The sequence below is a fragment of the Rhinolophus sinicus genome, chromosome 1 (genome assembly GCF_057876585.1).
Source record: "Rhinolophus sinicus isolate RSI-liver-muscle chromosome 1, RSI-T2T, whole genome shotgun sequence".
NCBI classification, from domain to species: domain Eukaryota; kingdom Metazoa; phylum Chordata; class Mammalia; order Chiroptera; family Rhinolophidae; genus Rhinolophus; species Rhinolophus sinicus.
In genome coordinates this window covers 116,017,255-116,044,701 of record NC_142501.1, presented here as the reverse complement: position 1 = coordinate 116,044,701, position 27,447 = coordinate 116,017,255, and the positions used below count along the sequence as shown (strand labels likewise).

The window sequence follows — 27,447 nt, the reverse complement described above, 5'->3', positions numbered from 1 at the left end:
CCAGATCCACGCTGCTCGGGGGTCCTTGGTCTGTGCCCCTCTACACGTGCAGGGTTTGAGAAGGCACTGCAGCCATTTGTGAGCTCTGGGCTCTCTGCATGTTGTGTGTGCTTTTTCTTTGCAAATAAATGAATAAATAAATAAGTGGAAAGCACCCCTTCCTCCCACCACTTTTCATTAAAAGGGGACAGATGTGGGGTCTCCTGGACCAGGCACGGTACGGTGGTTTTATTGGAGGGTGAGTTTTCTGGCCCCACTCGATCTTCTGCCCCCTCTATTTCAGCAATGAAATGGTGAGGAGTGACCTGAAGAAGCTGCCAGCGCTTCCCACCCAAGCCCTGAAGGAGCACCCTTCCTTGGCCTACTGGTGAGCTGCCCCTCTCTGCCGGCCCAGGTGTCCTCTCCAGGAGCAAGCCCTTCCCGGGGGGCATGGGGCCCCAGCCAGCCAACTCAGGGCCACCTCCCAGGGCCACTGCAGGGTCAGCCTGGACCCCAATAGGAGAGCGACTCCAAATTGTATTAAGTGGCTTGGGTCACCATGAAACTGTTTTCTGTATTTATTCAACTGACGTGGTATGTGTGAGATCTCTCCCTTCCCCCTTTTCTTTTCTTTTTTTTTTTTCTTTTTTCTTTTTTTATTTTTTTAAGAAAACCTTCTAAGATTTCACTTTGGAAGCTTCGCCTCCCTGGAGATCCTTTCATGTGCTGCTAGAGTTTCCTTTTGGAATCCTTGTCATGTGATGACAGGATGTGTGAGGGTTTGAGGTGGGGGAAAACTCCAAGGTGGTTTTTTTTTTTTCTTTGCAGAAGAGAGAGATTGATGCGTTTAGTTTCCCATAATGTTTCATATCTCCTAATTTAGCTGCCAGGTAACGTTATGCTGTAGTTCATCTGTCAAGCCTGAAATTACAGATTCTGAACGAATGGGGCATTTGAAAGGTGCCCAGATTGTGGTTTGGGTCACATTTGAGTGGGGCTTGCTTGCATTCCTAGCTAGTGTGTTGAAATCCTCCTGACCACTGTCCTTAGAAATAGCACAATGCAGCACCCCCCATGTTCCTTCTGACTTGGGGGAAAAAAGCATTGTAACTGCTTTTATAAAAAATAATAATAATAATAATAACATGAAAAATCGCAGAACAATTCAATCCTAATCAACGATAACATGTGACGCTTGTGAGCGCTTCTGTAATGCGCTTTATGAAGTTTACAGATTCCTAATACTTCATCTTGTCTGGATGCTTTCCTAGTCAGCAAACGGGTTGTTGAGGTGTGCGGTGGCTGTAAGAGATTCCTTCAGCCCAGGTAGTGTGCGTGGGGACGCAGAGGGCATTAGCAGGAGTAAACTCCGGTACAGAATCATTTCTCCCCAAGAGGCCAAGGGATGGGATAGCGGGGCTGGTATCCCCCATCTCATCTCTCTGTTTTTTTGTCATTCTTCTTTCAGTAACAGACTTCAATAATAGTGGTTTTATATCATTGTAATGCACCCCCAAAGAACAGAATCTGTTTCACCTATGGGGACTTTGCATGTGTCAACTTCCAAGCTTCTAGCCTGGCAGTCTGTACATGTGAACAACAGATGGCACTCCTGTTCCTGCATTCACGGAATGCTATTGCCCTGTCCCCAATTCCTTATGCCCCCCCGGGCCTTGTTTGCTCTATCTCCCCAGCTGTTCCTTCTCAGGAAACCCATGGCAGAGAAGCTAGAGGCACAGGGCTATAACTCTAGAGACCAGTAGTTCCTACATGAAGGGGATGTGTTTGCCAGCGGGGCTGGGGGTGTGGGGTTGGGGGGCTGTCATACTGATGGGTTGTCTGGACTCAGTTGCCCGTAGCCTAACTCATCCCTCAATTACCTCCTCATTCGTTTCCAAACATTTTTTTTATCTTATGCTTATTTCAGTTATGTATTCTTCCTCCTTTCTGTCTCTCGCTCTCTCTTCCTCTCTCTCTCTCTCATTATCTCCGCAGTTGGTTCCATCTCACAGAGTATCACTGATACCCAACTCCGTCCTTCATGTTCACACTCCCCCTTTGTCAGTGTGAACATCTTCCCCTCCATCCACATCTGTAGCTGGCTGGCCGGCCCATTTCTCCATCTCTGACCAGGCCAGCCTCTCCCCGGGCGCCCTGAGACCCACAAGCACCGGTGCCTGACTCCGTGCGCTGAGAGGAAGGCTGGATGATGGGAGGGGTGGTTTTGGAAGCAGGTGCCCTCCGGCTTCATAGCCCAGTGGATATATAAACAAGCCGGTAGCACGGGCTATTCTGATGATGCATTGCTAAAAACAAAACAAAACAAATAGCACTTTTCACCTTATTTTATTATCATTGGCGGGTTGTGGTTGGCTTTAACATTCCGATCTACTTATTTGGATTTTTAAAAAGCAGAGACGTCAAAGAAAAGGGATAAATGCTGTTCCTGCTTCAAATTAATACAGACGGGAGGCAGCGCCAGCTGCCCGAGCTTGTTCACAGTTTTCCGTCCCTGCCTCGGCATCACCAGCCCTCTGCAGGATTAACCATGACCCATTGCTGGAGGAGACCTTCACCCACTCCTCATATCACAGTCTCAATCACGTTGGCCAAATTGCCCGGTCATCCCGGAATACAGGATGCTTATGCACCATTCTTTCGAGCCCTTCAGCCCTTGCTGACAACATTCGGGCCAAAATAAGCTATAGGGAGTCCATCATACTCATCAGGAGAGGCGTTGCAGCCTAACGAGCAGCGCAGTGGGCATCAGAATCCCGGCCGAGTCCCTGAACTGTGGGCTAATGACCGTCCAGGAAACTTGGCTTACTTCTCTGCTGCCTCAGTTCCCTACCTGTAAAATGGAATGAACTTGACCAACCAGATTCCAACCGTGGTTGAGAGAGGAAGTGAAAAGTCACATAACGCAATTAGGAAGTAGTGCTGAGTAATCGTGTAATAATCCTTTCTGCTAATTTTCCCCAAGCGTTTTAACAAGCTTGGGCTTCTCACTCCATGTGATTTCCCAGTTGGGGCAGCATCTGAGGCAGAAAGTGAGCATTATGTGCCGAGGGCCACAGAACAAGGTGGGATCCTGACCTGCATTCTCTCAAGGGCCTAGTTGCACCCCCCAGACCCCCCAGGCCCCCCAGACCCACATGCAGGGACGTCTTCCTTTACCCCGCAGTCACTGACCACTTCAGGCTGACGGCTCCTTCCAAGACAGGGAACCATATCATTATCACCTTTCCATCACCCATGCGTTTCCTGGGCCTCTTGTCTGCAGAGATGATTTAACTTGACAGCAGCACCACCCAGCCCATGCCTAGGGCACAGTAAGCTTTAGTCATTTGTCTTTTTCCTTCATGAAATGCTGTGTCCTCCAAATAGTGTTTTGGGATTCCCTTTACTTTGGCTGGTGAGTTCCTGATGGTTATCCGATTGAGCCCCTACCACAAACCTGGGGTAGCTGGGAAGCTGTCTGCAGAACTCAGGGCCCTTGAACCATTTATAACTCCCAGAGGAGGGGCTGGAGCAGGCCCCGGGGCAGAATGGGGTCTCAGTCAGCAGGCGTGTGTTACGACACACTGGGCCCACGGCGTTTCAAGTGGGGCAAACAGGGTGGGGAAAGCTGAGGAAGGAGAAGGTGGATATTGTGGCCTCACAGATGGTTTCAGACAGCAGAAGATACAGGGCAAGGTAGGGAGAGGGCGACGATTCCCGCAGCTGTCAGACACGCTGAGGCCATGTAGTCAGGAAACAGCGGAACAGCTGCCTGGCAGCGTTTCTGACTTTGGTGTTCTTCCTGAGCCTTGCCTGTAGTCACAGCTTCAGCGCCATATTGATTTTCACCTCCACACCTCAGCCCAGGGGTCCTCTCTCCCAGAGCTGGGAAGGAAATAGGCCCATATCTACACTGAGTTGCCTGACCCTGGTTCTCAGAGTCGACCTCACAACATGCCCGATCACGTGGGAGGAAACGTGCCAACACAGCTATTGATTCGGTAGGTGGGTGGGGAGGAAGCTAGAATAGCAACCCTGGAACATCCTGACACAACTCTGAGGGTCTGGTAAGGCTGGCGTCTACCGCAAAGAGGACAGTCCTGGAGAATTTGCTCAGGAGAGGGCTTTGTCACAGTCGACGTACAACTTCCTTGGTGCATGGGAGCTGAGGAGAAATATGGCTGCATCTGCCCCTTTCTGAACAGGTGCCCAGAACCTCACAGAAACAACTCTCCAGCTAGAGAAAGGCCCTTGTAGCTAGCTATTCCCCGTTCTGGATATTTATGAAGACACTTCCTTGTGAAGAGTCAGACAATCTTACATGCACCAAATTTCAGAAAACTAAAATGAGGAGATATTCATTACAGATTAAGATAGTGGTTGTAAAACAAATCAGTTATACCCCCCAGATAGTAAGTAATGAACATATAGAACGTGGTACGCCCAGAAATGGCCTAGCTGAAAATGAAAAAGGTGGGCGACAGAAGGCTTTAGATCAATCCTGGGATACTAAGTTAATAATAGGTAATAAATGTCCCCCACTGAGGTCTTGAGGGTCCATCCTCAGGATCGCATCCCATCATGGTGTCCACTGGCCTGTGGTGAGGAAGAATGAGGCAGAAGGGTGAGAAATAAGGTTCCAAGGCAGTGTGGCCATGTCACAAGGCCAAGGCTTTTGGATCCCCCTCCTCAGCAGGGGCATGTGCTTCCCCTGTGATTGCCAAGGTTGGCTCCGTGCTTCTGAAGGCAAGAGTGGTAACAGCCACAGCTCCCACCTCGTTATCAGAGAGGCCTTTCACACACTCCACTCTGTCAGAGAAGGGTTTGCCTCCCATTGTCTCCCAAGGCTTGAGCTAATAATCTCTTATATTTTAGACCTCAGATTTCAGAGTATGAAGGAGTTCCCGCTGACCCTTTTATCTCCTGCTGGTTTGTGTTAACCAGGCCCCAGTCCCAGAACTTTGCCATCTTTCTTGGGAGCCATCAACCCTGACTACTAATTCAGGGTTGGGTAGGCCATGTTCTGTCAAGGTCAATGCCTCCCCTTCCCCCACAAAGCCTTGTGTAGACAGGATTCTGGAAATGAGGAGGGCAAGAAGGTCAGCCAGAGTGTCCACTCCCACGTCCGGCTAGTCAGTCCTCTTCCAGTCCCCTCTTCTGTGTCCCTCCCTACTGAAACGCCTGCTCACCACTTCTTCCTCTGCTCTCATGGTAGAATTTCTTCCAAGAAGCCCACCCCAAAACCTGAGCTCTAATCTTATTTCAATGATTACAAGTCCAAGATAAAGAGAGTGCGAGTCCTCTGAGGGGAAATCGGGCTTTTTTAGATATGCTGTTGCTTAAGGCATCTCGCTTAGGCTGATTTTGGAAATGCCACCTCAGGACAAATCCTTTTTCCAGGACCTGTTGGCTTCTTGGAGCGTCCCCTGAGGTTGCTCGAGCCCAGAAGTATCTCCATTAGTAGGGTGCTCGGCCATTGGCCTAGGGACTGTGATAATAGAATCCTTTTCTTGTCATTTTAGTGAGGACCGAGTGATTGAGCACTACAAGAAACTGAATGGCCAGACCAGGGGTCAAGCAATTGTAAAGTAAGTGTCCCTTCCCATACTGTGAGGATGTGTTTGTGCGTGTTCACATAGCATATGTCAGGGTTGTTCAGTCCAGCTCAGAAAGCCGTATCTCCAAGGGGATGATGATTCAATTGAATTTTCAAGTAACTAATCACTCTGAAAACTTTATCATGTACACACATGCAAATATGTACAGGATATCAGTTCTGTTGAATAAACACCCTTTGTGTGTGTGTGTGTGTATCTGTCTCTTTCCAGCTACATGAGCATCGTGGAGTCTCTCCCAACCTATGGAGTTCACTATTATGCAGTGAAGGTAAGTAAACTCATTTGGTGAAGGTTACCAAGCCAGCCCTAAAAAAAAAAAAAAAAAAAAAAAATCTTTTTTTTTTTTGTAATTTTCTAGAAGACTTTTTTTGGGGTGTAGTGGGTGGGGAGGACTTGGTCAGGAACATTGCATGCTTAGGGGAATTGGGACAATGGAACTTTTCCCATAATGTAGTGAGACTTGATTCTTTGGCGTTATTCTCCAAAACACAAGTTTCTTTTTTGTGAAGTGGGTATAATAGATCCCTACTTCCTTTCATTCTCAGGAGGACCCTGGGAGATCAGGACCACAGAGCCTCTCAGTAGGAAGATTCCCTCTAAATACAAGGAACTGTAGAGAACAAATACTTTAAGCAGAATCAACAGTGTTTTTCTTGGTGGTCAAATGCCATGTAGGCAACTTTAGAGGAGGAGAACTGGGGTTGAAGGCTGACAAATGGAGTGCGTGGCTATTTAAGAAGACAGCATCTGTCGTCTTAAATTTTGTGATGGCAAGTCCAATGTGACGTGGACTTCATTCTCAGTTCTCTTTCATTCTATCCTTAATGTCCCAGACTAGGATCTCTTCTTTGACATAATAGATAATGATATCCCCCACATCCTCTTCTGTGATGAGAAAGGATAACTTCCCCTCTTTAATTTATTGCCAACGTGAAACGTTTAACTAAGTCATTGCCCAAAGTCCAGCCAAAAAAGGCAGGAAAGACTTCTGAACTCAAGACAGTTTCACTAGCCAACCTGAGCTTCTCTTGCTCTTCTACCCATTTATTTCCCCAGGTTTCCTTCCACCCAACTATATTTGTAATTCCTTTAGACTAGAAGGTGCGCCATGTTTCATTCATCTTGTATCACCCGTGGCAGCACACACAACACTTTACATGTCCTTGGTACGCACTTAATCACCTACATCTTCCACTAAACCACAGCCTTTTGATGGCAGACTGTGGGTTGTGGTCTGTTATATATTCCTGGAACCTAGTGTAGTGCCTGGCACCTAGTGGATGCTCAGTAAGTTTTTACCGAGTGTTAACTGAGAATTGAATTGAGTAGTTGGATGTATACATTTCCACGATGGGAATAAATGTCAGAACCACATTTGTGGAGCCCAAATCTGAGGCATATGTGGGAACTCCAGTCCCACCCAGCTGCTCAGCTCAGAATCTTTAATCCTGCAATAAATTCTTCCTGATATCCTACCAAAGCTCTTCCCACCAGTGGAAGCTCCAAATCCCCCCTCACCATCATTTATAGAACTCATAGAACCATCACCATCATTTATGGGACTCACAGAACCATCACAACATCCATGCCCTTCTCCAGCATAAGCTGTAGTCGGTCTTTGAGGAGTGTAACCTGGCCTTTTGGCTGTCTCCAATCCCATATGAGAAAAAAGAACTCTCTAGGGAGACTATTTCATGTAAGGCCATGCCCCTGGGATGTGGCCATTGAAGTCAGGGGGCAGTCAACTCCCCAAAAGGAAACTAGATTGTTCATGAAAAGAGGCTCAAAACCCACTGAGCTGGTTGCCAGTGTCCAACACACCGTTAGTGAGAATTTCGGAGCACAATTCCGTTTTGCCACCTTGTTACCATAAAGGAAACATAAGGATCCAACAGTAGTTCCTGACATTATTACAAGAGGCATTTTTATAGACATCAATAGTGTGAGTCTGTCTCTCAATTGTGGAAGTATTCTATGATGATGTGTAGCATGGGGTCTGCTTTCAAGAATGGGAACCAGGAATTCAGAAATTCCTGGACCACATTCTCTGTTTGTTCATCGTTTGATCTCATCTCCATCGCTCATAATTAAAAAATAGTTTAAGAAATTTACCTCAGTGAGTACTAGATTTATTGGGGTAATTGTGTCGTAAGTTATATAAATGTCTAATCACTATGTTGTACACCTGAAACTAATATAATATTGTATATCAACCGTAATTGAAAAAATTTTTAAGTTGTATTTAAAAAAAGAAATTTCCCTCCCCAGCCACCACCACAAATGTCTTCTAGATATTGGAAGACATTGAGACAGATTGTTAGGCGATTGAGATGGATTGCGGTGGATAGATTGGAAGTCTGTGAGATGAGACTTCACCCAGTCTTACTTGCTCACACCTGTGTTCCATTTCTTTGTCACCCCTGGAACTTGACAAAAAGGTGGCCTCTAATATTAATATATATGCTTTCTGCTTCCAATAAAACTTTAGAAATACGCTCCTTTGCAGCGTGTTAGACCAGAAGCAGACCTTGTGATTTTCAGAGTGCCAAATGTGCATGTGTGTTTGGCTCTTGGAATCTCCAGATGTAAGCAAATGCTCTCCTTACTTGGAGAAAGAGCACACACATGCAACAAGCCTACACCTTTATAGCAAGACTCACTGTTTGGTGGCCTCACGATTTCACAGATGCTATATTTTATGGTGTCATGACAGCTCTTACCTAGTCAATCTGAAGTTGCAACAGCATTGGGTCTCCTCTGGTTCTGTTCTCCACAACCATTGCAGTGCGCAGAGGCACTTTTCTGAGATGGGGTTTTATAGCTTTAAAAAAGTATTTTTTTTTTAAATTCTATACCCTGAAACTTCTCAAAAAATTTTTTTAATTATTTATTTATTTTTTTGCCCTTTATCTTTGTGCTTGAAATTACTCATGCCCCACAAATATTTGAAAACCATGAAGCCAATTTTGGGTTTTCAAGACACCTCTGATCAGGCATATTAGGTTATTCACAGATGTGACAATTAGGACAAATCCAGGGAAAGGCTGCTTGATATGCCCGCTGTCAACTCCTAGCATTTGGGAGCTTTAATTAACAGCTCAGCCATCCGTCTTGAATGTAGAATTACAACTTACAATCTGGTGGCAAGACATCTCTGTTGAAGAAATAAACAGAGGGATTTGGTGCTTCTAATTCAGTCCCCAGAATGTCTCGGCTTCCATTTTCCTACTTTGTCAACGGCATGAGTCACACGTTCCTGCCTAGTACCTTGCTGTCCTCTCAAGGTGAGCAGGCCTGCGTGGTGAGCATCTGCTGGGGCAGGGGCGGGTCCTCAGCAGAGCAGGATCACCGACCCTTTCAGTTCCTTGTCTTTACTATTAAAGGAGTCTTAAATGTATGTGACTACGTGAAAGAAGCCAATCTAAAAAGCTGCTGTGTGATTCCAGCTGTATAGCATTCTGCAAAAGGCAAAACTGGTTGCCAGGAGCTGGGAGGAGGTGGAGGGGGAATGAACAGACAGAGCACAGAGGACTTTTAGGGCCGTGATGGATACATGTCATACTCGTACATTTGTCCAAACCCACAGAATGTCCCAACACCACGAGTGAGCCCTGATGTAAACCATGGACTCCGGGTGATTCTGACGTGTCAATGCAAGTTCATCAATAGTAACAAATGTACCCCTCTGGTGAGGGGTGTTGGTCATTGGAGAGACTATGCATGTGAATTGGGTAGGGAGTAGATGGGAAATCTCTGTCCTTCCTTTCAATTTTTCTGTGAACCTAAAACTGCTCTAAAAAAAAGAAATCTTTAAATTTTTTTCGAGGACACGCCTTCCATAGTTTCGTGGTCCCTTTTAGCTCTGACAGTTGATGACAGTTTCTTTGCTCAGAAGGTTATATTTTTTGTAGAATGCTCACCACCTCTCAGCTCTTCCCTTGTGGTGAGTGAGGGGCCCAGCACTGAGAACTGAACGTCCCAGAAGAAGAACACAGAACAAGGCATTCGCTGCTTACTCGCAAAAGGGGAAAGGACCGTGGCTGCACTGCTGGGTCCCCAGCCCAGGGCATTTTCCTTGTCACCTGTTCACATAACAGAGTGTCATTTCATGATGAGGCACATCTGTTCAGGTAAAAAGTAGAGTGATGGGCTCCATCCACTTCAAGGAATTTGCATTGTCCTTTGTCTTCAGATGAGCCAGGTGAGCTCTGGTTCACGTTTATCTTCTCCAGCCCCATACTTACCAGTACTACTTTTGATATCCTAGGACAAGCAGGGGATACCGTGGTGGCTGGGACTGAGCTACAAAGGAATCTTCCAGTATGACTACCACGATAAAGTGAAGCCGAGGAAGGTAAGCGTGCTCTCCTCAGTGACACTGAGAGAGGAACAGGCGGAGAAGGGGTGACAATGGTACGCCGTGTAGCCTGAGGGACTCTGGGCTCACCAAGCCCCTGCTAATTTGAGTGTGTACAAATCACTGCACAGAAATCCAGTCTGAGCTCCCTGGGTATATGTTTTTTCTCTCCGTCACTAAGGAAACCTAAGCTGTTATAATTATTTAAGGTAAGGAGACTGGCTCAGCTCTTTCAAAGCAAGTGGGCGAAAGGACTTTGAAGAACTGTCCTGTCCCGTAATTTCGTGGGGTGCTATGCCCTTGGGAAATGGGGAACGTCACTCTTGAATCCTGAGGCTAATCTGAGCCTTCCCAAAGGTGTTTTGTTTTTTCTGTTTTTTTCTTTTGTGTGTGTGTGTGTGTGTGTGTGTGTGTGTGTGTGTGTAAGGGAGCGACAAGAAGATATTGTAGGTCAAAAAGAGGTGAAAAATAAAGAGGAGTAAGAGGAATCCCTGCAAAGCTGGTAAATATTTTATGGTGTGTTAGAAGTGATCAGAAATCTGGAAAAAATAAGGTCATTTGCCAAAAATAAAGGGAAGAGCATAGAGGGATCTGCAAAGTCATTGTAAACACAGAGCAGAATGTTTTGAAGGGGGCACAGTGCTTGAATTTTCTCTGTTTTCGTTTACACACATTTTTCAAACCAGAACAAATTGAAAAATTATAATGGAAAAATATCTCTAAGGAGAGAGCTGTCATTCAGCTCCTCTGGCAGAGGCGCATGGAGAGAAGACAGTATGCTATTCAAACCCTGAAATACATATTAAAAGTGTATCAAAACCACACTTGCTTTAGGAGAGAAAAAGCAATGCTGGTCCATTATGTCATTCCAGATTGTTCTCCAAGTTCCTTTATCCACGAACAGGATTCAAATCCATACTACATATCTGAGCTTATCCTCATCTATCCGGTTAACATCTGTCCTTTAGCCAGCTTCTTTATTAAATTCATAGAAAAAAAACGGCCCTATGTTGGAGAGGATTTTTACTAAATTCATCAGTAATCCAATTAAGTTCTAAAAAAAGATCCTGAGCAAATGATATAAAGGATTTCATCCGTGGGAACAATTCAGCAGGAACCTGGCTGTTTAGGACATATTATTTTGTGGCTCTGTCTCCCAAACTCCCCAGTTTCCATGTACATGCTTCAAGACATGAATTGAACCCTGCGTTTTTATTTTACCCTCTTTGTTTTTCTCGGCTTCGGGGTCTAAACCTCTTCCCCTCTGCCTCATTCCCATGGGGCCTTTGTGTCTATGCTTTTTCTTCTCAAGTTCTGTCTTCAATCCCTTCTTCTTTTCACACCGACTATCCTCTATTCTCAACCTACCTGACCGTTTTTCTGCTTGCAAGAGCCAAGATTACTTCTGGATCCTTTAGCAAAATCCTAGTTACAATATATCCAGCTCTTGATGGCCCACTCTGGTGGAAAGCCAAGGCCAACGTGGACATTTGAGGTCCACAGCCAAGTTCATTAAAATTCAGTGGTTGAGTTCTCTCCCTTGTAGCACTGTGAAAGACGTGCTAACGAATATTCATGCATGTTCAGTTTAATTTATTAATAGGTTTCAGCTTGCCTTATTTCTCTAATTGAGGTACTAAAGATTAAAGAGGTAACAAGATAATACTTGATATATGTAAAAAGCAGGGCGTGACACATTTCAAGGGCTCCATAAATTGTAAGTAAATTGTAACTCGATAAATTTAGAGTCCCTTAAGATTCTAAAACAGGTTTCAAGATAAGAAGTAGGAAGCCAGAGGTGTGAATAATCAGCAATTGAATAAGAATTTGTGGAATTTATCATTTGTGGAACTTATCCAGGTCATTTAACATTCAAAAGTTTTCAAAGGTCTGTATATTTATTTAGGGTATTGGCTCTACTCAAAGTGAGTTGTTACTTAGAGTAACGTATGCTTCTGTGGCCTCTGAGGAAGTAGTTAGGATCCTCAAGTCTACTGCCAATTGAGGGACAATCAAGCCATCAGAGTCACTGTTGATTGATGGATTGATTCATTGATTCATTGATTCATTCATTCATTCATTCATTCATTCATTTTAAAATGTTTATTGCATAACTGTTATGTGCCAAGCAGACTGCAGGGCGCTGAGATACTTAAGACAGACATCATATTTTCAAGGCCTGCCCAGGCTATCGGGGAGAGCGCTGCGTGACAATTATATCAGTGATCCCAAGTGGCCTCACTTGGGATCACTGATATAACAGAAGTCTGTGTGGAGATCGGGGGTGAATTAAAGGACAGAGTCATTAACTGGGTTCAAGAAGGAGAGACAAGTCTTCACAGGCAACAAAGTGGGGAGCTGGGTCTGAAAGGGTGGATGAGATTTTGCAGATGGATGGATGGGGTGGGGAGACATACAGGCTGCGACCACGTGGCACGATGGGGAAACATGGCGCTGCCGGGGCTGGAAAGTGGGGGGCGGGGAGGGCTGCTGGAGAGAAGGCTGATGAGGCTGCAGCGGCCAGGAGCCCGGAAGGCTTTGCTCAGAGGATTTCATCTTTGAAGCAGGGCAGTGTCCACATCAGATTTTCATTGTCACAGAAGCATTGTCTGGCAGCTGTGTGGAGGTGGGATGAAGGAATGCAGGGCAGGACCGTATTGCAGTGGTGTAGGCCGCACTGGTGGGGGCTTGGGGTTGGCGATCAGTCATAGGGAAGTGGAAGCGAGGTGTTTAGGAGGTAGCTATGACCTACCAGGTATATAGGGGAGAGGGTGGCAGCGCAGGAGGGGAATCTTGAATGACTCCCAGGCGTCTTGATCAGACAAATCACGGGACATGCAAGAACGAGAGAGAACTTCAGTTTAGGACATACAGATGTGAGGCTTGATGGGACATCCAGGTGGCTGTGACAAGCCAACAGTTGGGTGTGTAAGAGTATCGAGACTTTCTAAAGCATAACTGAACCAGAGACTGAACAGAGAGCAGACAGGGAGAGGCACTCAGCACACGGGGAAAATTCCCAGTAGCCGCAAGTAGATTTGAGGTTCCTCCCGTGACTTTCCTGTGAGACAGAGGCAGGCCCAGGTTGTGTGGGCCCAAGACCTCATATAATTTGGGGAGCTCTCTTTAAGAAATGGATGTACAATCTGAGTATGAAATTAAGAACAGGCCTGTGAAAGGCCTGTCGGGAAGAGAAGTCTAAGTTTCATTAGCCCAGGGGGTACCCACCTCTGCTAAGACCTGGGATGGGGCCCAAAGGCAAAACCTGAGTCTAAACAGCCATAGGTAAGAAGTCGCAGCTGCAAGAAGGACTAGGCAGGGTGCCTGTTCCTTTTTCTCACACCCACCCTCATCACCGTCACAAAAAGACCGTCTTTGTTTTGTGTAAGGCAACTGTGAGCCTCTGAATGCAAAGACTGGACGCCCTGGCTCCAGAGCTGTGACTCTGCAGAGATGCACGGTCGAAGTCTGTTGTCAGTGCTCCAAGCCAGTAATGCTTAATCTCGGCTGAAAATCAGAAGCTCACATGAAACTGTTTGAATGTACAGATGCCACAGTCTCCCCCAGTCCCACTCACCCCACCTCTGACCTGGCCGCTGAACATTGGGAAAGCCTCTCAATCAATTCGACGTGCAGCGGGAGTTGACTACCAGCCAGCCATCTGTGTTTCCTTTCCGCACTCACACTCGGGGAGGGTCAGCCAGGCTCCTCACGTGTGTCTGGCAGTGCCTCTGCACACAGAGAGCTGGGGTGTCCTGAGGCACAGGCTCAAGGCTGGGCTTGCCCCCACTGACGGATGGCCCTGCAGGTGGCGCCACACCCTCTTACTGGGGCCAGGCAGAGCTCTCTGTGCTGAGCCCCCAGCAAAGCTCAGGAAACCTGGAGTGGAGCCCAGTTCTGGGCACCTGGAGGCCCGTCTGCAGCAACAGCTGCACGTCCAGCCCAGGCAGAGGTCCTTCCTCACACTCTGACCCAGTTACTGCAGCTGTGTGGAACTCATGTGGTGCCATGAGACTAAGAGCCAACATTCAAGTAGAGGCAGTGGCTGGGGTGGGCCTGCTCCCTTGCCCCTGGAGGGCCTCAAGGCACCCTGCTGTGCACAGCTCTAATGGTGTCAGCAAACCGTGAGCCTGCCAGGGAGCTCAGCAGCCTCCTGTGGGAACCCACACAAGTGTTTCCATATGGCCCACCAAAAGCAAAAATAAATGGGTGGCTGATTGCTGCGCAGAAGTGAGCAGGACGGTGGCTTGTTCCAGATTATCTGGTTGGGGTGCAGTTTGCCGTTCTTGTCTCAGAGTCTACCCTAAATTGCTTAATCCTCACTCTGAAGCCTTGGTGGTTTTAGGGGAGATGGAGTCAAACATAGGGTGCCTCACAGGTGGAATGGAGGGAACATTTTGGTCCTTTCCGTGAGCGCCTAGCCTTGCAAAAGTGTAGCCCAAAATGCAAGCTGCTGCTGTTTGTCAGGGGGAGAAAAAAAAAAGCCTCTCTGCACACGTGTCAGGAACATTCAGACACGTGGGGCCACCCAAAGACAGCATTTTGGCTTTTGTGTACTTGCAGACGCTCAAGATCAACTTCAGAAGTTTTAAAACTACACGTGGAGACTAGCACCCCAAAAGGCCTAAAAATCAGCAAATAGGACTACAGTCCATCCACATGCCCCAGAATACTGGACTTTGCTTGGATATATGAGTTCTTTTAAAAAGATCAGGCAGAACCCGAAATAGTATCTGAGGATAGGTTGCAGAATTCCATAGAAAGTTCTGAATATCCCCCCATCGACTCTCAGTAAATCCTTCCATTTCTCTCCATCACCCAGTGATTTGTCCTTCTCATTCAGGCCTGCCCCCCCCACACACACACTTCTCCACTCGTGTTCATGCTAAAACACTGTATAATACTTTGAAACATTCCTTCTGCTGATCTCAGTGTGCTTCCCTCCTGTCCCACACCTATGGTTTGATAGTTTCTCTGCACAGTTTTGTGTGTGGCATCAGAGTACGGGATTGGCAGTATCTATGTGTGTAGCTGTCTTGGTTTAGCAATGCTGACAGAAATGGAAGGAGGGTCACAGAGGTCCAAAAACATAAACAATCTTGCAGCTGCATAGATTATTTTACCCTACTTTCTCCTAGCTGCCACATCCCAGTTTAGCATGTGTACACGCATGCAGAATTGGGGTGCTGCGTAAGAAAGAGGTCCTTTATTTTACAAGTTACCATCCTGTTGGTTTCAGGGAATAACGAAACATTGTCAGATTGGCATTTGGGCACTTGACATCAATCTCAAGCTTCGTCTTAGTTTACATTTATGGCTAAGCAATGAGACCCACGCCATCAAAAAAAGAAAAAAAATGCCAGGGGCATAAAATGACCACCAGCGGTGACATGGCTCCAATCGGCTGTCCCATCGCTTTCAAGCAATTGTGCTGGTACAAGCAGGACTTCTTTGTTTCTCTTCCCTGAGAACATTTAAATGAAAACTCAGTGATATATATTGAAGAGGCATTGTTTATTAACTCTTACAGCACTGGAATCTGTCACAAAGGGCTGCCTCTTTTAAAGGAGGACTTGCATTTCTTAGGTCAAAGCCTGAGAAAGTCCGAAAGCTGTGCTCTCTGGGATGTTCGGCCCATTTTGCAGCACCGGGACCAAAAGTGTTGAGAAGTTAGCCTCTCCCACACTCCAGATTCAACTCCCCACCCATGTCAAGCTGAGCTGCCTTCTCTGTCGTATCCTGTAGTTGGCACACTTCAAACAGACCAGCCACCTGATCATGAGAAACAATGACAAATTACAACAGAAATGCTTTCTCAGCGGGGCGCCAAGCAAGTTAGAATAAAGACCCCTCCTGCATGCTTTGTCTGAGGTTGTAAGCATTAGAGCACAAATAGTGTGAAACATCAACTCCAAGGAAAAAAACCTCCCTAGAAGAAATAGTCAATATCTGCAAAGCATCATTTATGGCTGCAGCCCACTCACCAGCCCATATTTAATGAAATTTCTCCTCTGGGGAAGAATGGCAATGCCGGTCCTTGTTACATATTCAGCAGACGGCATTTACTTATTTATTTCATGAGCAATTAGGGGTGCTTTTATGTACACTTAGATGCACAATTAGGAGCACTGTGGGGTCCCCTTTGAGACATTAGGAGAAGGAACCAGAGTAAGTGGTGTGCCCCCGTCCTGGAGCAGCCAGTGTGGCTTCCTCTGGTTCCTAAGAGTATTTCGGAAGCGGGGGCATTAGCTAAGGGAATTGATGCATTACTGTCACCTCCTCAGATTAGTAAAGATTTTTGAACTGTCTGAGATGATGAGACAGGAAGAGAAAATAATATTTACAGGAAATATTCCATTAACTGTGAACCGACTCCCAGTGGAGCCCGCCTGCTAAATTATTCAGTGTGCTAAGCACTCCAGTAAGTGCACTGCTGACTTTGTTTTCAGCTTCTGTTTGGATGCACTTGACTTATTTTGGGGCTGCTGAGCCCTCTGCCTTGGCTGGCCCTGAGTGTGTGCCTCCCTCATTCCATTATCTGTATTCCCCTTGGAAAGCACACCCTGTGCACCCCCCGGGAAGGAAAAACTCCACTTAATGCGTTTAGCATTCTTAGGATTTTGCAGCCTTTGCTCTTTCACAGGGTTGGATCAAAGGGCCTCCTCCAATTGCCCCCTATCAGTTCTTCAGATCTCACTGCGGTGCTGAGTGGACCTGGAATGGTTCAGTGCCTGTGGGTGACAGGTCCCTACCATGGGTCATCGGGGGGCACAGCTGAGGAGAAGGTCCCCTGTGGAGGGATACTGGCGTCGGGGATGAGTGGCATAGAGAGTCTGCCCTCTTAACTCTTCAAGAAAGAAACGGGGGGGAAACAATTGTATTCTAAGAAAATTGAGATGCCCTTCTCAAAACATCAATACTAGACCTGCCTTTCCTAAAACACCAGTATTAGGTGTGGCTGAATCCTTTCTCTCTGGACTACGAACCCCAATCTCTCCTCCCATACGAGAATCGCAGTCCTCTGCGAGCCACGAGCTAGAGCTTTGGACCTTCGGTAGAGGGTGTTGAAAATGAAAGCCTCTCCAATACAACTCCCATATGAGAATTATCGAGTGCCTGTCATGTTCCATGCCCGGTGCTAGGCCCTGCAGTTGTGACAGTGAGTAAAAGAGACAAGTCCCTGCCCTCCCAGAACTTAGTCTAGTGGGGAAGATGGTAACGTCAAGTACATCTATAACGTATAGCGTCAGAATGTTCCATTCTATGAAGACAAAAAATCAGTAAGGAAGTGTGGGAGGGCGGTGGATGGTCAGGAGTGGCCTCTCCGAGGAGGTGACATTTAAGTGACTCTACTTCTCAGAGCGTAACACACTGGGCTCCCTGAGAAGCAGAGTCTGAGATGGATTTACACTCAGGAAGTATATTGGGAAGTGCTGTGGGATTAACTCCAGTGAGGAAAATGAAGGAAGGCAGGGCCAGAATGAGAGAGAGAGAGGCTGGGCTGTAATGAAATCCTGGATTAAGCGCTGAAGCTGGAATGACCCTCGGAGCCATCGCTGTGAGGCTGGGGGCTGAGCCTTACCCCAAGCATCAACCAGTCATTAGATGCAGGGGACCAGAGAGAAGGGGTCTTGACCTTGGGCAAGGTGGCAGTTCCTGGAGAGAGAATAAATCCTTCAATCCTGAAGGGAAGGGCTGGTCAGTACAGCACAGAAGCTTTCACAGCAGTGGTTCTCAACGTGTGGCCCTTGGACCAGCAGCATCTACGTCACCTGGGAACATGTTAGAAATAAAAACTGCAAGTCCCCACCCGAGACTTACAGACTCAGAAACTCGGAGGATGGATGGGCCTCACTGTTCCTTACGTTGATTCAGACCTAGACAGTAAAGTGTGAGGTCCACTGCTCTACAGACAGGTAACAAGGAACTTTCTATGCGATTTTACTTTGTTCTTTTATTGTTGGAAGACGTTTTAGTCTGAGCTAAAATCAAATCCCTTTCTAGAGCAGTTACACCTTCAAAACCAAAAGACGTTTTGTAAGCCAGTGGCTTCCATGGGCACTCCAAGGCCCAAAATAAATCTCAAAATCTCAACCAAAGAAGAATTTTGATGCTCTTAACTCACTTCCAGTATATTAAAAAAAGGTGTGATAAACAACTTGTTCAACCTCTCTGTGCCTCTCTCTTTATGTCTATGAAATGGAGACCCTAAGACACCAGAAATAGTCTAATTTTCTCCCTCTTGAATACGTTTATATCTCAAAGAGTTTCCTGTTCACCACAATTAAAGTGCTTTTGCCCTTGACATAGCAAATATCGTTACAGACTTTCATACTGAATGTGGGAGGCGGGAGTGCCACTGAGAGCAAACAATGTCCCTTTGTGAAGAGCATGGATTTTTTTCTTGGTCATCGGATCTGAGAACCTACAGTCTCAGTGCCCGCAGGTCCCTGTGAAGGCTGTTTCAGAGCCCGATGCTGAGTAAGCCAAGGCTCCAAGGACACCAACTTGCAAGCTTGTATTCTTATTGAACCTGTCCCTACAGTACCCATGCTTTGAAGAAGGTGATGCTGTGAGCAGAAAATAAAAGCATTTCCCCATCCAGGTGGATAACCCTTCGAGGAAGCAATGATGTGAGAATAATTTCTCTGCAAAGGTATGGAAGGCAAGGGACATCACCATCCCGTTGAGAAGAAGCAGGGCCACACCTCCCCTGGGGACATGTATGGAGGTACCTCTGAGAGAGCAGTACACTGTGCTCTGAAGATCCCACCCACCTGGGCTGTGGGGTAGTGGTTGCACGGTTCATCTCCAGGTCGGCATGACTCTTTGGGTGCTATGTTCCTGCCCCTAGCCTCAGGTACCCTGTTATTTTTTGTAGCAAGATATCTGGCCTGGTAGTTGAGACATCCCAGTTCTAGCTCTACTTCTTCAAGACGAGTCACTTTCCTCATCAGCAAGGCAGTTCATACAGATGATTAGGAATCTTAAAACTAGAAACAAGTCAGAGAGGCAAACTCATTGTACAGCCAGACTGGAGTAATGAATAAAAGGAAAAAGGGAAAGCAGCATGTTCCCAGAAGAAAGTGGTAGAGGGAGAAAAATGCTAGTCTTTAAGTAGGTCTATCCTTGACTGTTCAGTGTAACCAAAGCCCAAGCTAGATCTGATTAAATGACTAGAAGTCATTTTTCTGCCCTCCCCAGACAGACACATCTGTCTCTTTTGTGGGGTTTGGGGTCTCCAGGGCTCATCCACTTCCCACAGCCGTGCCTGGCCTCAGACTTGTCCCTAGATGAACAGGCATATGTGACAGCCCTGAAAAGGCCATGTACACAGCCACATGGACTGTGAGGATTGTCGGGGTTAAACACAACACTCGGTATTTGTCACATGCAAAAAAACACCCCGCCACACAGGCCAGCAGCCCCCCGCCCCCCCAAGACCGACTAGCTTCCAAATCACTCGCAGAAGCAGATTCCCACCACTCAGGGAGCCCCCACTGACTTTGGATGTAATTTGAAGAAGCAAATCAAAACCAAACGCTCTTGTTGGATCTCAGAGCTCTGCAAAAGCGCATCCAATAGCCCCGCCCACTCCAAAGGAAGCATGAACCAAGTAACTTAGGAACACAGTTGGTTTTTCTGGCTTAAAAAACCAAAAACTTTGCTAGGCTGAATAGAACATTGACCACCTGGGACTCAACAGACAAAATCCTTTGATCTCACACCGTGTGTTTTTTAAATGGGCCCTTCCCTAGATAAAAATGCAGGCAGTCCTGTGACTTTTCGGCTCACTCCCCGGTAATAGAAAGTCACACAGTCACTTTAAGTAGCAAAATAAATTTTATTAAGAAATTGGGAGTGCCCCGTCCCAATAACAACCAAAGCTCCAAGCTTGATTTAAAGTTAAACTGTCTCCCCATCCCCCAGCTGCGTCCACCTGTCAACCTTTGGCCCATCTGATGGTAGCTAGCTAGCCAGCCCCCTCCTCATCATTTAGATTCCTTAAGTGGTTATAGGTGTCCCTTAATTTCAGGAGATGCCTGTCAAGCTCTCCAGATGATCCTAATGCCCCCTCTCACGAGCTTTGCAGAAAGCGACCTTCACTGTCCCCCTCCCGGGAGGGGTGGCTCACCGCACATCTCTCCCTCTGAAATCCTCCCTCAGTTTCTACCTTCCTAAATGTTTTATACCACAGTTGAAGGTAAGGGGTTTTTAGAGTCATCGAAACTAAGATTTAATTTTTTTTTAAATTTTAATTGTGATAAAATACACATAACATAAAACTTACCGTCCGAACCATTTTTAAGAGTCCGGTTCAGTAATATTAAGTGCTTTCACATTGTTGTGTAAACAATCTCCAGAACTTTTTCAGGTTGCAAAATTTAAACTCCACGCCCACTAAACAACTCCTCATTCCCTCCACGCCCCCAGCTCCTGGCAGCCACCGTTCTACTTTCTATCCCTGTGAGTCTGACTACTCTTGGGAGCTCATGTAAGTGGCATTCTGTAGTATTTGTCTTTTTGTGGCCATAGGGTATTACTATCAGAACCAGGACACTTTTGAGAGTGAACAAGGGCACTGGTTGATAATTATACCACCTCAGACCAACCGTAGCTGTCACAGGCAAACCAAGGCCCATGGTGGCCTGTCACACCAGCATGGTGAGCTGTGTAGCTAACTCTCAGCCTTTCTTTTTTTTCCTCTCCTACCGGATGGTTTGCTCACTACTCGCTTTAAGGAGATTGACCATTTTAAAGTCTCAGGCAGGGCTTCCATTTTCATGTCCTGCGGCTCTGGTTTTACAGTGATGTCTGTTCCCACAGACAAAGCTGTGCTAAGCCAACAACTGGGGGCACCCCCGAGAGCCCCTCCAGTGAAATCGCAGACCATCCAACCACCTCGGTCTTTCCAGCATCGCCAACAGGTGTTTCTAGTGCTACTGGGGGCAGGGGGGTTGCAAGTCGCCTACTCAGCAGTCATGACGACCATTCGAGAAAGCACTGGCATCGAATGTAGCCCCTGGGCTCCCCACAAACCCCCATAGATCGGACTCAGCCTACTCGTGATGAGAGTTCCTGTTCCAACCTTTTAGGAGGGCAGAGAGCCAGAGGGATCTGGAAGCCATTCTCTCCAGGCCTTATGTTTGCCTGGAAAACAAACCCCAGCCCTACCTGCAACGAGCGTGGGGAGTCACAACTGTGTGAATGTCCTCTGCAAGCATGCGCACACCTGGAGGTCATCATGTCATCGAGTTGACGCTTATAGCTGTGGGGTTTGAAAAGCCGTACAAAAGGGGTCAGTGGCCAGAGTTCTCACCAGCCGACTCTGTGAAAGACTGTGGGGTCACACAGTAGAGAGAAGGACACCCCCCTGAGGTGTCTCCGCTGTGACAGCCCAAAGCTGTCAGGCTGGGGTAGGTCAGCTGTCATCTGCAGAGACCACCACGGAGATCCCGGAGGAGGGCCTGGTTAGAGAGCTGCCTGACAGTGTGGGGGCGTGTTCTTGATGGGCGTCAGTGGGGGGCGGGGCTTCTTATGAAGAAAGGGCATCCCTGGGGAATAGGGGGCTTTTGTCCTGGACTGCCAGCTTCTTTTAAGCAATTCATTTTACTGAGTTTTTACCAAAGAGTGTCTTATGAGTCATGATTAATCCAGACTAAGATTTACCAGTCAAAAATAGCAGAAAGGCAAAACGGAGCTCCTGGTCAGTCTGTGTTCCTCCCCAAGCCCTAGGCACCCACAGACCCATTTTTCTGATTCTTTGCCCTTGTCTGTTCTGGACATTTCATATCAATGGAATCATAATCTGTGGCTTTTTGTGTCTGGGTTGTTTCACTTAGAATAATGTTGTCCCAGAGAGCAGCTTCCAGGCTCTTGGCCTCATGTGGAAAGGTGCTGGCTCGGTTATTAGAAGGCCATCAGCTGTGATCAGATGGCCATCCGCTGTGGCTGGGTGGCCATCAACTGTAACCAGGTAGCCATGAGCCACTAATATAACTGCCGTGGCTGAGCTAGCAAGCGCGGATTGCAGTTGGCAAGTGGGGTTGGTCGGTTGGCAGAGAAGCGGACGGTGGGTTGCACATCATGTGGCTCCTGCTTCCCGTGTCTCCAACCCAGCCGCCAGCGAGACTATAGCGGTGTGACTCCCCTACCTATGGCTCTACGGGTGTTCCTTTTTGGCATAGCCACATCCTGTGTTCTTATGTGGGGAGCGGGAGCTGAGACCCCGCAGGCCACCCCGCACGACACCAGGCTGAACTGATCTTCCTGACAGTGTGAACCTGTGTGACACCAAAGCCTAGCACCGCCAGAAACGTATCCCTGTAAACCAGCCCTCACTTCCCAGTGCCCGCAGGTGGGGCTAGAGGACTCAGGGAGGGTCCAGCCTGCCCCAGGCCATGCCTGTCAGGGAGCCTCAAGCCGTTGGCGGCCGTTCCAGGTGGCATGCTTGGTACGGAGTCACTCCAGTTCAGGACTAGGGTTCCAGCTTGAGCCCATGAGCTCCTGAGACCGTAGACTTCCCCCTTTTACTTTGGAATCCAGTGTAGTTCAGTTAGAGCAACCAGAATGAGGAAGGGTTGGGGTTCTTGAACTGGCCCTCCCGGCCACTTGCCTCTTGCCACAGCCCTTGCAGTTTAGAAATGTATTTTTAACCAGATGTCGAAGCTCAACCACTGATGGTTCCTAATGTCGTGGAAGTTGTCTGAATTGTGAGCAAACAGATAAGGGTTCAAATACCAGCTCCTGCCATTTACCATCTGTGTGACTTTGAGAAAGTGATTTAACCTCTCTGGACTTTGGTTGCCATAATACCTACCTCATGAAACTCTTCATTCATTCACTCAACTCAACAAATAATTATTGAGTGCCTGATATGCCCCAGGCATTGTGCCAAATGCCAGGAAAATACTTTCCAGAAGCTTAGTCTGGTAGAGAAGACATTTGAGTAACAAGGACAGTTGCAGCCGAGGATGATAACAGCTTTGGCAGAGGGGTGCATATGAAGACCTGGGAGAAGCAGCCCAGATTGGGGCTGGGAAGTGTGATGGGTTAAGAACAGCCCTGGTGGAAAGAAAGTGGTTTAGGGCAGGCTGCTGAGTAGAAGGATCCATTTCCTCCTTTGCTTTCTCCCCCCACCCCAGAGTCCCAGTTTTCCAAGATGACCTGCCTGCTTCACAATTCCTCGAGGCAAACAGGATCAAAAGCAGAGCTTTAAATAGGAGCAGCCCTCCTGGAAAGACAGAGATTCTAGAATGAAGTCCTCACCTCTGGAAAACATGCCCTCAGCTCTCTTCTTTCTGGGAGGAAAACGTTATGGAGCAGATACAAAATTGCTCCAGCAAAAGCATCCAGAGAAAGAAGTCAGCTGCAGAGATGGCTCCTCCATGCCTCTAGCCAGCTGAGGGTTTGGACCCTCCAGCAGAAAGTCAGGCCTGAAGTGGGGCAGACCCTGGGCTCCCCTCTCTGCTGGCTGCAGCCACCATTGCAAAGCAGCCAGCAAGCCCACAAGTGTTCTCAGTGGCAGCCTGACTTGAAAAGCAAGCTGCCAACACCTGGCCCAGTGCCTGCTCAGCCTCCAAGCTTCCTGGGACGCTTTCCAACCAGGAGAGACTGGAGCTCACACCTGACATCTCTGCCTCCACCTGGTACCCACAGAAACCACGTCTCGAGACCTTACCCTCCCTGGCAAAACGGGCCAACTCTTGAAGCACTGAGTTTTACAGTGCACACAGGCCACTCTTAAATAATCATTCCCAAAGAGCCTTGATGGCTTACTCATTTCTTTTAACTTTGTGTCACACAGATAAGGGGGTATTGTCAGTTCAACCTTTTTTTTTAGCTTGATTACACAGGTTTTAGTAATGAGCACATACCTTTGTTTCCACATAGAGCTAGTGGCCAACCTGTTCTCCATCCTATCTCTGTCTTCTGTGGAATCAGATGCGATGCCACACCTCTGGCCAGAGCTACCAGGCATAAGAGGCAATGGTCAAAGTGCCAACTCCCCACTCCAATAAAGAAAAATACAAATTTTCCCCAAAGTCTGCCCTCCAAAGTAGTCAAAACAAAAAAAGCCTGAAAAACAAAACAAAACAAAAAAACAACCTACAGCAATCCAAAAAGAGGCAGGTTTTTGCCGTTGCGGGTTAACTGGCCTATCAGAATTCAGGTGTCAGGTGCTCCTCAGACTAATTCCTTCTTTGAAGCCTCCCATTGGCAAAAGTCAGCAGGTATAATTAGCCTTGACCTGTTTTTAAAGGACAGCCTGGAGCAGAGGGAGGGGAGGCTGCACACAATTGGGCCACAGTGCCTGCTGCTAGAAAACCCAAAGCCAGACCCAGATGCTGGATGACTGGCCGGCTTCTCCAGTTGAACAGAATCCTCAGACATGCCCCAGAGGCCACTCTGAGGAGGGAGGAAATTACATCAGGAGGCTGAGGATAAGACAGAAAAAACACTTTCAGCTTCTCTTTAAAGATTTTATATTTGTCAAAGTTTATGGTACGTCTTTCTGCAAGAAAAGCCGAAGTACACAGAAGAAAATCATATATATAGAGAGGGGCTCTCCCGGGAGAAAAAGAAAAGGAAATTGAGTCCAATGGGGAGAAAAAAATGGCCTGTTTCTCTCTAGGCCTGCTAAGTACTTGTTGACCCCTTTTCTCTGTTTTCCCTAGTAATGGCTCATCAGGCCAAAGCTAAAAGGGTTTTGATGGGTTAAAAAGAGCCCATCCACGAAAGGGTCAAGGCCTGGTGCTCTGGGCATCTGTCATTGAATTAACTGAATTAATTTAGAGCTTGTGTCCTCCGACCATGAGGAGGAGGCAGCTGGCCAGGGGGACATCTTGCTCCCATTAGGTCTGGCTGTGGAGAAAAATTAGCCATTGTTTTCTTTGCTGGGGTTGTGGCCCGCTCAGGAGATAATCGATGCCAGGAGCTCTTTCGGTGCAGGTAAGGAAGGATACACTCATACGCACTTTGTAAGCGAATTATCTGGGAACACAGTCCGCCTCTGTTGGAGGGCCTCGTTTGGTTCCCAGTATAGTCCATTCCATGCACTACTGAGCCGTATTGCAATAGAGCACTTTCTTCCCGGGGCGAAGGTTTTAAGATGAGAAGTCAAAGCAGGAAAATGGTCAAAACTGCCACAGGTCAGAATTGCAGAGGACCCAGGAACTAGCTGGGTAAGAACTGGGACTGACGAGCTCAAAGACAATTGAGTGAACGCCAGCTCACATGGCTCCAATGAGAACCCGGGTTGAGCCTATGCTTACATTGTAAAAAATCCAATTAATAGAAAACACTTTTTAAAATGCCCACAGTACCCTATCAGCCATCTTTTAAAGAAAATTACGCAAACCTGTACTTTGGGCTGATACATATTCAAAGTATTCAGAACTTTATTTTTTATATTAAGAATAATATTGGCATGTAAATGGTAGAGGGGAAGGAACATACTAATAGCTAGTATTTATTGAGTGCTAATGCAATACTAAATAATAAATGTACTGGGTATCATTTTAAGCACTTTATATGTATTAATTCACTAATATGGCAGCCCTATGAAAATGAAACTCTTGTTAGTAGTAGTATTTCAAAGGTGAGGAAACTAAGACAAATTATATTGCCAAGGATACACAGCCAGTTAAGTGGTAGACAGTGTGGCTTTGAAAACCATGCTTTTAATCAATGCTATTCTGTATTGTCTCCCATAAGTAGGAAACGTTTAAAACAAGCTACTTTCTTTTTAAGTTGCAAAGAGAAGCAGTGGGACATTCCGGGGATTTGTAATGCTGACCTTCATACCCAGGCATAGGCTGTATGAATGCCCACGACACACCTCGCCTTGTACAGAAAAGAAAGCTGAGATGCTGAGGGACTTACAGATCAGGACTGTCACTGAGGCCTCTTGACTTCCAAGCCAGCATTCTCGCCCCTAAAAGGGAGAAACTGAAGCGGTGGAGAAAGAGTGATGATCATGAATGTGATTATCTGAGACAGAAGCAGAAGACACAGCTTAATACGGGGGTGCGGCAACGTGCAGTTGTAAAAGCCTGATACAGAAACTGTGGATGACTTCTTTCTTTCTTTTTTCTTTGAGATTACATTGGTTTATAACGTAAGTTTCAGGTGTACAGCGTTATAAATTGGCATCTGTACGCAGCTGCTTGCAACCAGCGTCTGGTTTCCATCCGTCACCATACATGTGGCCCCTTTTCCCATGTCACCCTTCCCCCACCCGCTGCCCCTCTGATAAGTACCCATTTGTTGTCTACATCTGAGTTTGTTTTTGTTTTTGTTTTATTCCACATACGTGTGATGTCACACAGTATTTGTCCTTCTCCATTTGACTTACTTCACTCAGCACAATACCCTCAAGGTCCATCCATGTTGTCACAGATGGCAAGATTTCATCTTTTTGAAGGCTGAGTAGTAGTCTGTTGTGTGTGTGTGTGTGTGTGTGTGTGTGTGTGCGCGCGCGCACGCGCGCGCATATATACACCACATCTTTTTTACCCATTCATCCATCATTGGACACTTAGGCTTTTTCCATATCCTGACTCTTGTAAATAATGCTGCAATGAACACTGGGGTACATAAGTCTTTTCGAATTAGTGTTTTGTATTCTTTGTATAAATACCCAGAAATGGAAATGCTGAGTCATAAGTCATTGTATTTTTAATTGTTTTGAGGACGCTCCATAATGTTTTCCATAGTGGCTGCACCAATTTACATTCCCACCAACAATGCACGAGGGTTCCCTTTTTCTCCACATCCTCAACAACACTTATTTCTTGTCTTTTTGATAATAGCCATCCTTACAGGTGTGATGTGACATTTCATTGTGGTTTTGATTTGAATTTGCCTAATAATTAGTGATGTTGAATATCTTTTCAGGTGCCTGTTGGCCATCTCTATGTCTTCTCTGAGAAAATGTCTATTAGGTTCCTCTGCCCATTTGTTCCTCTGCCCGGGTTTTTTGGGGTTTTTTTTTTTTTTTAAATTATATGAGTTCTTTATATATTTTGGATGTTAATTTTTTATCAGGTGTATGACTTGAGATTATCTTCTCCCATTCAATAGGTTGTCTATTTGTTGTTGTTGTACAGGAGCTTTTTAGTTTGATGTAGTCCCATTTGTTTATTTTTCTTTTGTTTCCTTGCTGTTGGAGTCAAACCAGTTAGTGCCTGTGTCGTCTTCTTTGTATTTTATGGTTTAAGGTTTTCCATTCAAGTCTTTAATCCATTTAGAGTTAATTTTTGCGTATAGTATAAGGTAGTGGTCCAGTTTCATTCTTTTGCATGTAACTGTCCAGGTTCCCAACCCGACTTATTGAAGAGACTTTTCTTTCTCCGTTGTATGTTCTTGGTTCCTTTGTCATGAATTAGTTGTCCCTATATGTGTGGGTTTATTTCTGGGCTCTCAATTACCATGTTTCCCCAAAAATAAGACCTAGCTGGACAATCAGCTCTAATGCGTCTTTTGGAACAA

The 27,447-nt window shown here is 46.5% G+C and overlaps 1 protein-coding gene across 11 annotated transcripts in view; it reads left to right on the top strand.

The window, feature by feature from the left end:
* The window catches only part of FRMD4A (FERM domain containing 4A), a 565,607-nt gene that overhangs the window by 465,521 nt on the left and 72,639 nt on the right, over positions 1–27,447 (top strand). For all 11 annotated transcript variants that reach the window (XM_019738286.3, XM_019738288.3, XM_074324782.2 and 8 more), the window contains 4 exons: positions 284–367; positions 5,502–5,567; positions 5,808–5,865; positions 9,865–9,951. In XM_019738286.3, coding sequence (XP_019593845.1) covers positions 284–367; positions 5,502–5,567; positions 5,808–5,865; positions 9,865–9,951 — 295 coding nt within the window. The remainder of the gene's footprint in view (positions 1–283; positions 368–5,501; positions 5,568–5,807; positions 5,866–9,864; positions 9,952–27,447) is intronic.